At 45.4% G+C, this 15,032-nt stretch overlaps 1 protein-coding gene across 5 annotated transcripts in view; it reads left to right on the forward strand.

The window, feature by feature from the left end:
* Positions 1–15,032, forward strand: part of ZNF274 (zinc finger protein 274) — a 30,444-nt gene that overhangs the window by 9,963 nt on the left and 5,449 nt on the right. For all 5 annotated transcript variants that reach the window (XM_017509607.2, XM_017509609.2, XM_037731704.1 and 2 more), the window contains one exon: positions 13,639–14,121. In XM_017509607.2, the coding sequence (XP_017365096.1) occupies positions 13,639–14,121 (483 nt within the window). The remainder of the gene's footprint in view (positions 1–13,638; positions 14,122–15,032) is intronic.

Here is a 15,032-nt window from a genome sequence, read left to right on the forward strand (position 1 = left end):
TTTTTGAGTGTACCTTCCTCTTTTCGTCTCTCACCTCACAGACGTTTAAGGAGGGCCTTTTGTGTCCCATGCAGTATACTTACTAAAAACTTAGGTGATAAACCAAAGCACTTACATAATTACTACCATCTTTGATTTAATAGTCTAAACAATGATGGCCATTTACAAACATGTTACCCAGATACAATGATAAATGTACTGAGAAGGAAAAGACCCTGGTATAAAGAGGGGAAGCAGTGGGGAATTTCTGTAGAAGACCTAGTTAGGGGAAACTGCAAGGGTGAGATTTAAGCCAATTCCTGAAAGAATATAAGTCTGTGGACATATAGGAGTGGTGATGAAGTGAGCTTCTAGGCAGGGAGATGCCATTTGGGGCAACTGTGAGATGGGAAAGAACTTGCCACTTTGAGGGGCACTTCAAGCCTAGTGGACTAGGAGCTGGTAAAATGAAGGGATGTGACATTGCTTTTCAAGCTCACTGGGTGGCTTGTGGAAAAAGAGTTGTGGTATGTCACAGATTGGAGTCAGACAGGGCCCTCAGTTATATCTGGTAATACCTGTAATATGTGTAATAACTGGCCTGAGAGTAACAGTACAGTTGGGGAGAATTGGGTGTGCATGATTTGAGACTAGGTAATTGGCTGAGAAGGATAAAAGAATAAGCCACCAAAATTTCTCATAGGTGACTGTCTAACGTAATTTGTATGTACATTTGGACATGTCCTGCACATAACAAAATCCACTGATGCTCAAGTCCCCAATATAGAATAGTGTAGTGTTTGCATGTAACCTACTCACATTCTTCCTTATAGTTGAAGTCATCTCTAGATTACATATAATACCTAATACAATGTGAATGCTATGTAAGTAGTTGTTATACTGCACTCTTTAGGGAATAGTGACAAGGAAAAAATGTTTACACTTATTCAGTACATTTGCAACAATCCTTTATATATGTTTTTGAGTCGAGGTCTTACTTTGTCACCCAGGCTGATAGGGAGTGGCATGATCATGGCTCACTGCAACCTTGAACACCTGGGCTCAAGTGATTCTCCTGCCTCAGCTTTCTGAGTAGCTGGGGCTACAGGTGTGAGCCATTATGCCTGGCTAACTTTTTTGTCACCATATTGCCCAGGCTGATATTGAGCTCCTGGCCTCAAACAGTTCTCTCACTGTCAGTTTCTCAAAGTGCTAAGATTACGGTCTTCGGCTGGGCATGATGGCTCACACCTGTAATCCAAGCACTTTGGAGGCCAAGGCAGGCGGATCACCTGAGGTTAGGAGTTCAAGACCAGCCTGACCAACATGGTGAAACCCCGTCTTAAAAAAAAAAAAAAAGATTACGGTCTTGTTTGATGGCATCATCCATTTTTTTTTTTTCCTTTCCACATATTTTCAATCCAGAGTTTGTTGAATCCACAGATCTGGAACCCACGGAATATACAGGTCCAACTCTAAATTCTTTTTGTCAGCATCTTCTTTCTTCTTTTTTTTTTTTGGAGAGTCTCGCTCTGTCACCCAGGCTGCTGGAGTGCAATGGTGCAATCCTGGCTCATTGCAACCTCTGCCTCCTGGGTTCAAGCTATTCCCCTGCCTCAGCTTCCTGAGTAGCTAGGACTACAGAACTGTGCCTGTATGTGTCAATAGCTTCATTTAAAAATATGATTAAGGAGCTGGGTGTGGTGGCTTGTGCCTGTAATCCCAGCACTTCGGGAGGCCAAGGCAGGCGAATCATCTGAAGTTGGAAGGTCAAGACCATGCTCACCAACATAGAGAAACCCTGCGTCTACTGAGAATACAGAAAATTCACCAGGCGTGGTGGCGGGCACTTGTAGTCTCACCTACCCAGGAAGCTGAGGCAGTAGAATCACTTTAACCTGGGAGGTGGAGGTTGTGGTGAGCCAAGATTGCGCCATTGCGCTCCAGCCTGGGCAACAAGAGTGAAACTCTGTCTCAAAAAAAAAAAAATACATATATATATATGATAAAGGTACTTGGTGTGATGGCTCATGACTGGAATCCCAGTAATTACGGAGGCTAAGGTGGGAGGGTCACTTGAGCTGAGGAGTTCAAGACCAGCCTGACCAACATAGCCAGACGTCATCTCTGCTAAAAATAAAAATAATTAGCTGGATGTGGTGGCACACCCCTGTAGTCTTACTTGGGAGGCTGAGGCAAGAGAATTGTTGGAGCTTGAGAGTTTGAGGCTGCGTTGAGCTGTGATTTTACCACTGCCCTTCAGCCTAGACAACACAGCAAGAGACTGTCTCAAAAGAAAAAAGGGCCAGGTGTGGTGGGTCACACCTGTAACCCGAACACTTTGGGACTCCAAAGCAGGAGGATTACTTGAGGCTAGAAGTTTGAGACTGGCCTGGGAAACATGGTGAATACAGGTCTCTACAAAAAATAAAAATTAGCTGAGTGTGGAGGCAGGAGGATATCTTCAGCCTGGGAGGTTGAGGTTGCAGTAAGCTGTGATAGCCCCACTATCCTACAGCCTTTATCTCTCCAGGATAAGGGAGAAAAATTGTTTCTGAGTTTTTGGCATTAGCCAAGGATGTGGGGTTGTCTGGTAAAGAACTAGACTTTGCTGAGGAGAGGAGATAAGTGGTTTGTGTTTTCTATGTTTTGTTTTTTTTACCTCTTTTTTTTTGAGGCAAGGTTTCACTCTGTCACCCAGGCTAAAGTGCAGTGGCCCCATCTCACGTCACTCCAACTTCAACCTCCCAGGTTCAAGCAAATTCTCCTGCTTCATCATCCAGAGTTGCTGGGACTACAGGCACCTGCCACCACACATGGCCAATAATTTGGATATTTTAGTAGAGACAGGGTTTCACCATGTTGGCCAGGGTGGTCTTGAACTCCTGACCTCAACTTATTTTCCCACCTGTGCCTCCCAAAATGCTGGGGTTACAGGCGTGAGCCACCACACCTGGCCTGTTTTTTTTTACTTTTTATGTTGAAATAATTTTAAAGAGTTACAATAGGCTGGGCACAGTTGCTCGGGCCTGTAATCTCAGCACTTTAGGAGGGGCAGATGGGAGGATTACTTGGGAGCAATGTCAGCAACAAAGCGAAACTCTGTCTCCACCACAAAAACCAACAACCTAAAAGCCAAGTGTTGCGGCTTATGCCTGTAGTCGTCGCTATTTGGGAGACTGAGATGAGAGGATTACTTGAGCCCAGGAGGTTGAAGGTGCAGTGACCTAAGGTCATGCTGCTTTATCACAGCCTGGGCAAAAGAGAGATTCTGTCTCAAAAACAAAACAAAACAAAACACAAAACTTTACTCATAGTATAGGTAATTCAGTAGCTTTCATGTTGATTGAAGTTTTTAAACTGTCCCATGCCTTGACTGATTCTTGTCATGACGAATGAGAAGACACCATAGAGACACACAAAGGTTTGCAAATTTAGTCAGTTGCACCTGTTTAGACCTCAGAAGGAGATGCACACAGCACATAAAAACACCTGTGTGGAAATCATAGGTGTTTGGAATGAAATGCTTTACTGTGAGATGAGAAAACTGTCCCCTGCAGTGGCCTGTTTCTCCCAACACTGGCATGGCTGTGCCTCTCATTAATGCACAGAACTGGTATTGAGTGCAAACTTGGACCATTTTGACAGCTCACCCTGTATGCTGCTCCAGCTTTCCATGTTAGCAAGAATGGCAGTCAAGTCAGCAGTCTGCAACCTTTTTGGCACTAGGGAACAGTTTTGTGGAGGACAGTTTTTCCACAGACCTCAGGGTGGAAAGGGATGGTTTTAAAATGAATCTGTTCCACCTCAGATTATGAGACATTACATTCTCGTAAGGAGCATGCAACCTAGATCCCTCACATGCACAGTTTGCAATAGGATTCATGCTCCTGTGAGAATCTAATGCCACGACTGATCTAACAGGAGGTGGGGCTCAGGTGGTAATGATCACTAGCTGGCTGCTCACCTCCTGCTGTGCAGCCCAGTACCAGTTCATGTCCTGGCAGTTGGGGACCCCTGATTTAAGTAGCAGGGAATCAAGTCCTAGGACAAATGGCATTCATCTTCGGGAAAACACCGAATGAGGAAAAATGCTGTAACAACAAGAAATGTAGGGAAATAAATTAGATGGCACTTGAATCTTCAGCTCTTACTTAATCCCTTCAAGAAAGCATTGCCATATATGTGGCTCTTGGTTGGAATACTTGAGATATAAACTATTATAGATTTATTCATTAGGAAAGGAACACAGGGAAGAGACTAATTATGAAGGTCATGATTTAGGAAACTGCAGGGCGTTTCACATTTTTTACTTGTCAAGAAGTTAAGTAGGGGCCAGGCGCAGTGGTTCATGCCTGTAATCCCAGCACTTTGAGAAGCCAAAGTGGGCGGATCATTTGAGCCCAGGAGTTTGACCAACTGGGCAACATGGCGAAACCCTGTTGCTACATGAAATACAAAAATTAGCTGTGCATGGTGGCGTGTGCCTTTAGTCCCACCTACTTGGGAGGTTGAGGTGGGAGGATGGCTTGAGTCTGGAAGGTGAAGGTTGCACTGAGCTGAGATCTTGGCACTGCGGAAAAGAAAACAAAGTAGGAAATGAGTCCTACAAATAAAAACAGCAGCTTTTTGAAACTTAGACCAAACATGAGTCTGAAAAATAAGTTTGATGAAAAGGAGAATGGTTTATCTGGAGGAAGAAAGCCAAATTCTTTTTGAGATTCCATTCTTTGTATAGCTTGAGAGGTTCATACAAGCTATAGAGTGATCAATGGCATACCATTCTTTTAAACAAGAACAAGATGGAGTAATGTATTTAGTGTGTAAAACTTCACTTTCAGCTTGTCTTTTCCCTCTTTAACGTCTTTGCCATCTTCCATGGGACATTAACCAGCAAACGCCCCAAATGGAGTAAGTCTTTTCCATCAATTTTTCAACATCTGAGAACTCACACCGGGAAGAAACCTCATAAATATGATCATGTGAGGAAAGTCTTATCTTAAGAGAATTCATACTGGAAAAGTTCTTACATTGAGTATTATATCTAAGAACTTCTAGAACCATGAGAATATAATTGGTGTGGGAAAGGTTTCATGCGTAGCTGTCTTATTCAGCATGACAGAAGTTGTACTTGAGATTACCTAAGAGCATATGGTTGGGAAGACTTTGGGTATCCTAGAACTCACTACAAGGAGCCCTCTCTGAACATAACGTTTTGGGAACCCCTTCAGTAGGAGTCCTCATTGTTTTCAGCATCAGAGGACTCATATGGGCCACCATCCTGTGAATGTAATCTTTGCAGACAAATTACCAGCCTTAACTCTCACCTTATGTGACAGAACAAAATAAATATGCACTGGAAAGAACCCCATGAATAATAAAAATAAAATGTCTCATCCCAATTTTTTTTTTTTTTTGAGACAGTCTTGCTCTGTCGCCAGGCTAGAGTGCAGTGGCACGATCTCAGCTCACTGCAACCTCCACCTCCCTGGTTCAAGCGATTCTCCTGCCTCAGCCTCCCAGTTAGCTGGGACTACAGGTGCATGCCACCCCACCCAGCTAATTTTTTGTATTTTTAGTAGAGACCGGTTTTTACCATGTTGGCCAGGATGGTCCCCATCTCTTGACCTCATGATCTGCCCGCCTCGGCCTCCCAAAGTGTTGAGATTACAGGCGTGAGCCACTGTGCCTGGCCAAAATGTCTCATTCTATTTTTGTGTCATAGGGAAGGCAAACCCTACATAAAACTTCGATAACATAGGTATGTAAATGTAGTATGAACAAGTCTTGTCTCTTCTAATTTGCTTTATTATCCAACCTAAACATCTAGAACAAATATTTTAAAATATGGATGACAGCAGGCATTCTTCTTTTACTTCTGTATGTCCCTATTTGCTAACACAATGACTGAATTAGTAGAAGCCCAGTAGATACCGTTGAGCAAATAGATGTCTGAAGAAATTGCGAGAGACAAGAATGTGTCTTCAAAGAGAAGATTGAGTACAAGGCCAGGCTTTGAAACAAAAGGGTAGGTAAGAGAGTAAAGGAAAATCTTGAAAGAGTACCACAAAGAAGTCTGCAAGGCCCGAAGAAGTTTTGTTGGCAACTAGGTTGAGAATCTGGAATGTTGAGTGGCTGTCAAATATGTTTTGGCTGGAATTCAGTGTAACAGAATGATCACATGCTTTATGATTTTTTATTGAAGAACACTTTATATTCTGTGTCATCTCCCACATATCTGATCTCTAAGACCTCTGTAAATTGTGATCTTCTTATCTGGGGACCACTCTCCCATGGTTCCAGGGCTTGTACTCAGGGATAATTTCAAAGCCTGAAATGTCTTAACTAGTAGTTAAGAAGGAAAACAAATGAACTAAGTGTTTGAAACAGACTTTTTTTGAGGAAAGAAAAATACTTTCAATAATCCTATAGAAAGAGGAACAGTGGCTTTTTAAGGAGAAAATCAGAAGTAGAGAAGAAAAAAATCTTAGAGGAGCTCATTTTCTGGGTAGACAAAATGTCAAAATCACTTTGAGTAAGTAGAGAATAAATAAATAAGCAACCAGGAAACCTATACAGAAAGAAAAAAAAACCTCTTTACAGATATTTTACATCTAGTTTTCATTACAGTACTTTGTACAGCTGTTACAAAGAATGAGCCACCTCTTGATGTACTAATTTGAAACAGCATGTGTGTACTTAACGTATATGACATATTTTAATACATAAATATATGTAAACTATTTCTTAAAATTCAAGTGTGCTTGCTCTGGTTTCACATATAGTAAATTTGGAACAATACAGAGATGAGGATAAAAATTTAAAAATAACAATACCTATTCAAATATGTACATGCAAATATGGTTGTGTGTCTGTTGATCATTAATGGAAAGATGTAGAGACCTCTTCGGAATTTTATATTAACTTTTATAGGTGCTGCCCATAACTTTGCTCATAGAATGGAAATGGCTATCTCGTTCCTGTTGTGTCACTAATTCCTGGTCCAGTTCCTAACACATTATAGGTGCTCAGTAATTATTTGTTGAGTTTAGGAGTAAAGAAACAAAAAATGGAAGGATTTGTGGAAAAGTGTAGAATTGCCAAACTTAGTCCTAGGAGAAATATTAAAATTAACTTTTTTAAGAACTAATTGACAGCTTGCATCTGAATATGCAGTGGAGATTTTTTAACTTCCCATTAAAGACAGGGCTAGGTGCAGTGGCCCACACCTCTAATCTTAGCATCTTGGGAGGCTGAAGTGGGAGAATTGCTGCAGCCCAGGAATTGGAGACCAACCTGGGTAGCACAGCAAGACTTCGTCTCTGCAAAAAATTTAAAAATTAGCCATGCCTTCTGGGGTACACACCTGAAATACTATTAAAATGATCCTATTTGGCTAGGCACAGTAGCTCAGGCTGTAATCCCAGAACTTTGGGAGACTTTGGATCACAGAGACCAGCCTGGCCAAAACCCCATCTCTTTTTTTTTTTTTTTTTTGAGACGGAGTTTCGCTCTCGTTACCCAGGCTGGAGTGCAATGGTGCGATCTCGGCTCACCGCAGCCTCCGCCTCCTGGGTTCAGGCAATTCTCCTGCCTCAGTCTCCTGAGTAGCTGGGATTACAGGCACGTGCCACCATGCCCAGCTGATTTTTTGTATTTTTAGTAGAGACGGGGTTTCACCATGTTGACCAGGATGGTCTCGATCTCTTGACCTCGTGATCCACCCGCCTCGGCCTCCCAAAGTGCTGGGATTACAGGCTTGAGCCACCGCGCCCGGCCCCATCTCTCTTAAAAATACTGGGGAAGGTGGTGGGTGCCTGTAATACAAGCTACTATGGAGGCTGCGGCAGGGGAATTGCTTGAACACAGGAGGCAGAGGTTACACTGAGCCGAGATCGTGCCATTGCACTCCAGCATGGGTGACAGAGCAAGACTCTGTCTGAAAGAAAATAAATTATAAAAAAAGCTCTTGAGCAAAATGACATTACAAAATAAATTCATAGAAGTAGTTTAGCTTGCGCAGGTATAGTGACTCACACCTGTAATCCCAGTACTTTGCGAGGCCAAGGCAAGTTGATCACTTGAGGCTGGAAGTTCCAAGACTAGCCTGGGCAACATGGTGAAACCCTGTCTCTACTAAAAATACAAAAAAATTAGCCAGGTATGATGGTGCGCACCTGTAATTTGGGAGGCTGAGGCTTGAGAATTGCTTGAACTCAGAAGTCGGTTGTTGCAGTGAACAGAGATCACACCACTGCACTCCAGCCTGGGCTATGGAGCAAGATTCCATCCCCCCCCCCAAAAAAAAAGAAAAAGCTTTGGTTACACCAGGAATAACAAATTTAACACAAATATACAAAACATATTAATACCTTTAAAAAGTTGTACCAAATAATAAATTACTAAGGAATGAACTGGACACTTTTTATTTTTTGAGGAGTTTCGCTCTTGTTGCCCAGCCAGCAGTGCAGTGGTGAAATCTCAGCTCACAGCAACCTCTGCCTTTCAGGTTCAAGCGATTCTCCTGCCACAGCCTCCTGAGTAGCTGAGATTACAGGCACATACCACCACACCTGGCTACTTTTTGTATTTTTAGTAGAGATGGGGTTTCACCATGTTGTTCAGGCTGGTCTCAAACCCCTGACCTCAGGTTATCTGCTCACCTCAACATTAGCCACCACGCCTAGCCGAGCAGGACCTATTTGAAGAAAGGTGTATGTGCTGCAGTGTGGAAGACTTGAATAAATACGTAGAGGTATTAACTTATTTTGAGGACATACAAAGCTTAAAAGTACCGATGCCCTTTTCCTCAGTCATTCCTGAAGTCATTCCAGCCATCAACCTCTGGAGAAATGCTACTGGAACCATTTTACCATGGCACCAGAAATACAAGTCCCTGACAAGGGCTTGGCTGAAAAGAAGCAAGTGGGGTACAAACCACGTGTGTTGTATGTTACACAGAAGCTGTATTGAATCAGCAAATATTACTTGAGCATTTACCAGGGTTCCAGATACTGTTTCAGGACTACATCAGAATGATGAGCGGGGCAGGTGTCACACTTGCTTTCATTTGGCCTACATCCATTCCAGACTGGAGCTAGCATGCATGGCTGATAAAATCAACAAAAGTGAACTTTTTGGATGGGTGTGGTGGCTCACGCCTGTGATCACAGCACTTTGGGAGTCCGAGGTGGGCAGGTCATGAGTTCAGGAGATCCCAGCACTTTGGGAGGCCGAGGCAGGCAGATCACAAGGTCAGGAGATCTAGATCATCCTGGCTAACACAATGAAACCCACTCTCCACTAAAAATACAAAAAATTAGCCAGGAGTGGTGGCATGTGCCTGCAGTCCCAGCTACTTGGGAGGCTGAGGCAGGAGAATCACTTGAACCTGGGAGGCAGAGGTTGCAGTGAGTCGAGATTGTGCCACTGCACTCCAGCCTGGGCAACAGAGGGAGACTATGTCTAAAAAAAATAAAATAAAATAAAATTTTTCCTTCAGTACCCCAGTCACACTGGGCACCTTTCAACTGCTCATTGCCTCTGCTGCTAGTGCTACTATGTTGGGACAGTACAGATCTAGAACATCTTATTTATAAAAAATTCCATTAGCACTGCTCTAGATAGGGTGAGAGAAATGATTAGTAAATTGATGAATCAGATATTTTGAGGTGGTAATTGGTGCTGCAGAGAGAAGGAAACAATGGGATATGTTCGCAGGGGACAAGTGAGGTACGGGTGAGCAGCAGTTTAGAACTAAGCAGGAAGATGGTTCTGAGGAGGTAACATTTGAGCTCAGAGCTGAATGGGAAAGGTGAACCAGGTGAAGATGTTGTGGAAGACTATACCAGGCAGGTGGGTGGTGCACATTTGGATCTCTGGATGTAAGCCCATATTCTAGGAAAAGTAAGATCGTGGCTGTGGAAGACCCCTTTAGTGTCAAGGGCATGAAATAACAGGGTTTGGAACCCAACTTCTTTGTTGTCCACAGTGTTAGGCTGTTCTTACATTGCTATAAATACCTGACACTGGGTTATTTATGAAGTTTTTTTTTTTTTTTTTTGAGACAGAGTTTCGCTCTTGTTACCCAGGCTGGAGTGCAATGGCGCAATCTCGGCTCACCGCAACCTCTGCCTCCTGGGTTCAGGCAATTCTGCCTCAGCCTCCTGAGTAGCTGGGACGACAGGCACGCGCCACCATGCCCAGCTAATTTTTTGTATTTTTAGTAGAGACGGGGTTTCACCATGTTGACCAGGATGGTCTTGATCTCTTGACCTCGTGATCCACCCGCCTTGGCCTCCCAAAGTGCTAGGATTACAGGCTTGAGCCACCGTGCCCGGCCATTTATGAAGTTTTAATTGGCTCACATTTCTGCAGGCTGTACAAGGGTGGGACTGGCATCTGCTCAGCTTCTGGGGAGGCCTCAGGGAGCTTTTTACTCATGGTGGAAAGCATATTGGGAGCAGGCATGTCATATGGCAAAAGCAGGAGCCAGAGAGGGGAAGAAAGTGCCACAAACTTTTTTTTTTTTTTGAGACAGAGTCTCAACTTTGTTACCCAGGCAGGAATGCAGTGGTGCGATCATGACCCACTACAGCCTTGACTTTCTGGGCTCGAGCATTTCTCCCATCCTAGCCTCCTGAGTAGGCAGACAACAGGTGCATGCCGCCATGCCTGGCTAATTTTATTTTTTATAGAGATACGGGTATTGCCATGTTGCTCAGGCTGGTCTAGAACTCCTGGGCTCAAGCGACCCACCTACTTCAGCTTCCCAAGGTGCTGGGATTTACAGGCATGAGCCCTTTGCCTGGCCACACTTTTTTCAATAACTAGATCTCTTGTGAATTAACTTATTACCAGGAAATTGCTGCTAAGCCATTCATGAAAATTCACCAGGCCCCACCTCCAACGCAGCATCACATTTCAACCTGAGATTTGGTAGGGACACAGAACCAAACCATATCCGCTCTGTAAGCCTGGGCAGGGTTCCTAGCCTATCCCAGCATGAATTTCTTTTGTGTTTGGGTTGCACATTTGCTTCCTGGGACTGTGGGCATCCTTTGTGAAGTGGTAGTACTGTCATTGATTCAAAAACTGAGTGATGTAAAGATGAGCAGCAGCCTTTGGCAGATCCTCCTCTAGGCTGTACTTTGGGGTCTGAGATCCACAAGTCCCAGTTGGCAGCCTCTGGTCCAGTGGAGGAGACAGATGCAGAAGGTAATACAACAGGGAGCTTGGCAGCACTCAGGGAATGATGAGAGAGGAGAAGAGCAGGAAAGCTGAGAGCTTTCTGGACAAAGAGGAAAAGTGACGGGGTACTGTGCCTGGGGATTGGGGCACTGAGGGTAAGTACTCTTCTGCATCTCCCCCACAATAAGCTGCTAAAAAGATCATTACTGTTAAATTTTGGACTGGTACACGTGGTTAATCAGCATTCACTGGGAAACAGCACTGTGAGGAAGACAGCTGCCTAATGCCTGTTTCTCACCCTGGAAGAAAAGCAGCAGAGAGGAAGAAATATCCTGAGAGAAGAAAATCGTGTCGAGGGAGAAAGCAGCGGCTCCCATCAGCCCCACATGCTGTGCCTGGACTTTGGTACCTAATCACTTTGGGTGAAGAAACCCAGGCTGTGTCGGGCGTGGTGGCTCATGCCTGTAATCCCAGCATGGGAAGCAGAGGCGGGCAGATCACGAGGTCAAGAGATACAGACCATCATGGCCAACGTGGTGAAACCCCCTCTCTACTAAAAATATAAAAATCAGCTGGGCATAGTGGCATGTGCCTGTAATCCCAGCTACTGAGGAGGCTGAGGCAGGAGAATCGCTTGAAACTGCGAAGTGGAGGTTGCAGTGAGCCAAGATCACACCACTACATTCCATCCTGAGCAACAGGAGCGAAACTCCATCTCAAAAAAAGAAAAAAATGTAATTGAAAGAAAATAAATGAATTATGCTTTCAAGTAAAGAAAAGTTTCTTGGGGCGAAATAAGTTCCCAGAAGTCCTAAGGAAAAGAAAGGATATAGATCAGGAGCTGGAGGGGGCAAGCCCCCACAGTGAAAATAAAAGCTTATTTGGGGGAAGAGGTTGGAAATAGGTGCTCGAGTGTATCTGATTTATCAAGAAGAAAAGTCAAGCGTAGACTGGCAATGGTTGAAAATTAAAAGCGTGGCTCCGGTCCTGGTCTACAGTTGTGCCACCTCGCTGGAAGGTCGGTCTGGGTTGCAGGGCGGTGGTGCGGCCACTGGCCCTGGGCAGAACCTAGTGTGGGTCTGAGTCCCTGGCCCCTGTCAGTGGTGGGCACCTCCAGGCAAACCTCCGCAGCGCGCAAACTGGAAGCCCAGACAGACCAAGGTTTGTACTCAAGGATCGGGAGGGAGAGGGGGCCGCCTGCTGTGGCCTCAGCGGAAAGTCTCCCCCAGCCTGCGAAGTCCGGAGAACTACTTGCAGGTGGGGCATGAGTGGAAGCTTCTCCTGCGCTGCCGCGCTTCCCTGTTTCCCCTTGTAGACTCAGGACAAGTCCCCGTCAGCTGGCAGTAGGGAGAATGGTAGCGGAAGCATATGTCTCGGAGGCTGCTGGGAGTTGTTCTAAGTGACAGTTCTGGGCGTGGCCGGAAGTTACAACAGCGCTTCTCCAGTTGTGGGGGAGGGGGACGGTTAGCGTGGCTATCCACCATGTGTGGCCAGTGCTATTCTGGGCAAAAGGGTCGGCATATGGTTGTGGCCTCGGATCGCAGAGTGCTCAATGACGGACTCGGCGGATGCTTTTGGAGGCGGAGGCCAAGTCCAGTCCAGTTCCAGCAGACCCGTGCAGGCAGCCGCTGGCACTGAAAGATGCTTTTTCTTTTTTTTTTTTGTTGAGATGGAGTTTCGCTCTTATTGCCCAGGCTGGAGTGTAATGGCGCGATCTCGGCTCACCGCAGCCTCCACCTACTGGGTTCAAGCAATTCTCCTGCCTCAGTCTCCCGAGTAGCTGGGACTACAGGCAAGCGCCACCATGCCCAACTAATTTTTGTATTTTTAGTAGAGACGGGGTTTCACCATGTTTACCAGGATTGTCTCGATCTCTTGACCTCGTGATCCACCCGCCTTGGCATCCCAAAGTGCTGGGATTATAGGTGTGAGCCACCGCGCCCAGCCTGAAAGATGCTTTTTTATTTTTGAGACAGCCGCAGTTGTTCCACACTAGCAAGTTTCTGCGCTGTGACAGTTTTTCTGCGTTGTAATAATCACACTAAAACTAGTGCAGGTTTTACTGCTTACAAGGGAGTTTTAATCGATTTTTTTGAACCGTGTTCTAACACTACCTGTTTTTCCAGTTTTGTTCTAACAAACCACTCGGGGCCAGAATTGTATGTTGTGGAAATAAAGACCAGGCCACCCAAATGAGGACACGCAGAGGTTGACTCAAAGCCAGGTATAGCAGGGAGCCAGTCACCGTCCCTTGTGTTCCGTAGAGAGAATCGAAGGCAGATAGGGTGTGAGGAATATATAAACAAACTGTGATCTCTCTTGTTACCATCCATCTTTGGTAATAGCCATCCTAGTGGTGTGAAGTATATTCCACTGTGGTTTTGACTTGCATTTCCCTGGTGAATAATGATGTTGAACATCTTTTCATGTGCTTGTTCTCCTTTGTCTTGCTCTGCTTTTGACTTACAGAGTATCCTGAGCTTCAGCTGGACCCTAAATTGGATCCTCTTTCTGCTGAGAATCCCCTGATGAACATTGAGGTTGTTGAGGTCCTCACACTGAACCAGGAGGTGGCTGGTCCCCGGAATGCCCAGATTCAGGCCCTATATGCTAAAGATGGAAACCTGAACCCAGATTCCCCCAGTAAGCAGGTCCAACAACTCATCAAGCATCCAGGTGACCTTGAGGCCGCTCGTCAGAGGTTCCGGCAGTTCTGTTATAAGGACATGACAGGTCCCCAAGAGGCCCTAGACCAGCTCCGAGAGCTGTGTCACCAGTGGCTACAGCCTGAGGCACGCTCCAAGGAGCAGATCCTGGAGCTGCTGGTGCTGGAGCAGTTCCTAGGTGCACTGCCTGTGAAGCTCCGGACATGGGTGGAATCACAACACCCAGAGAACTGCCAGGAGGTGGTGGCCCTGGTAGAGGGTGTGACCTGGATGTCTGAGGAGGAAGGTAAGTAGAAGGGTGGGTAGAGGGACAGCTTAATGAGGGTGTCTTGGAGGACCCTGTGGGGGAGATAAGAACTCCAGGCTTCCTGGGAGGTTGTGGGAAACATTGTGCTCACTCCATACAGACCAAGGACATCCATGTTCCTCATGTGTTCCTGAGCCAGAGCTACTAAAACCCCTGCATTCTTTAAGTACCCCTTCATGGGCTTCTGATGGAAGCACATAGATAAAGTGCTTCATTTTCATCCCTCTGGCATTTCTGCTGCACCACAAGCCCTCTAGCACTTGATAAGATATGACTACTGAGCTCATAGAGCCTACAGTAGCAGGAGAGATAGGGATTTGACAAATGAGAGTGCATAGAACAATGCTGAGATTAGGAGGAGATTGAGGTGATGGTGAGGTTCATGAAGGTCTGCAGCTGACACCTGGTGTCAAGTAGAACTGGCCAGGGTAAACAAAGGGGCAGGAAAGATGGGCTATGCAGAGGAGAGCACTGAATGTAAGGACCAAGATGGAAGGAATCTCTGTAAATGCAAAACCCGGAGAAAAATTGAGTATGTCTGTGATATAAGGGAGCAGAGGGTGGAGCTGGCACAGCCAATGGGGACTTTTGTCCTAAAGCAATGCAAAATGTTCTTCTAAAACCGTGGGACTTGGCCGGGTTTGGTGGCTCATGCCTGTAATCCCAGCACTTTCGGAGGCTGAGGCAGGTGGATCATGAGGTCACAAGTTCAAGATCAGCCTGGCCAACATGGTGAAACCCTGTCTCTACTAAAGATACAAAAAATTAGCCAGGCATGGTGGTGCGTGGCTGTAATCTCAGGAGGCTGAGGGAGGAGAATTGCTTGACCCCAGGAGGCGGAGGTTTAAGTGAGCCGAGATAACACTACTGAACTCCAGCCTGGGTAACAG

Source organism: Cebus imitator, unplaced genomic scaffold (assembly GCF_001604975.1).
Source record: "Cebus imitator isolate Cc_AM_T3 unplaced genomic scaffold, Cebus_imitator-1.0 Scaffold417, whole genome shotgun sequence".
In the NCBI taxonomy this organism is placed as follows: domain Eukaryota; kingdom Metazoa; phylum Chordata; class Mammalia; order Primates; family Cebidae; genus Cebus; species Cebus imitator.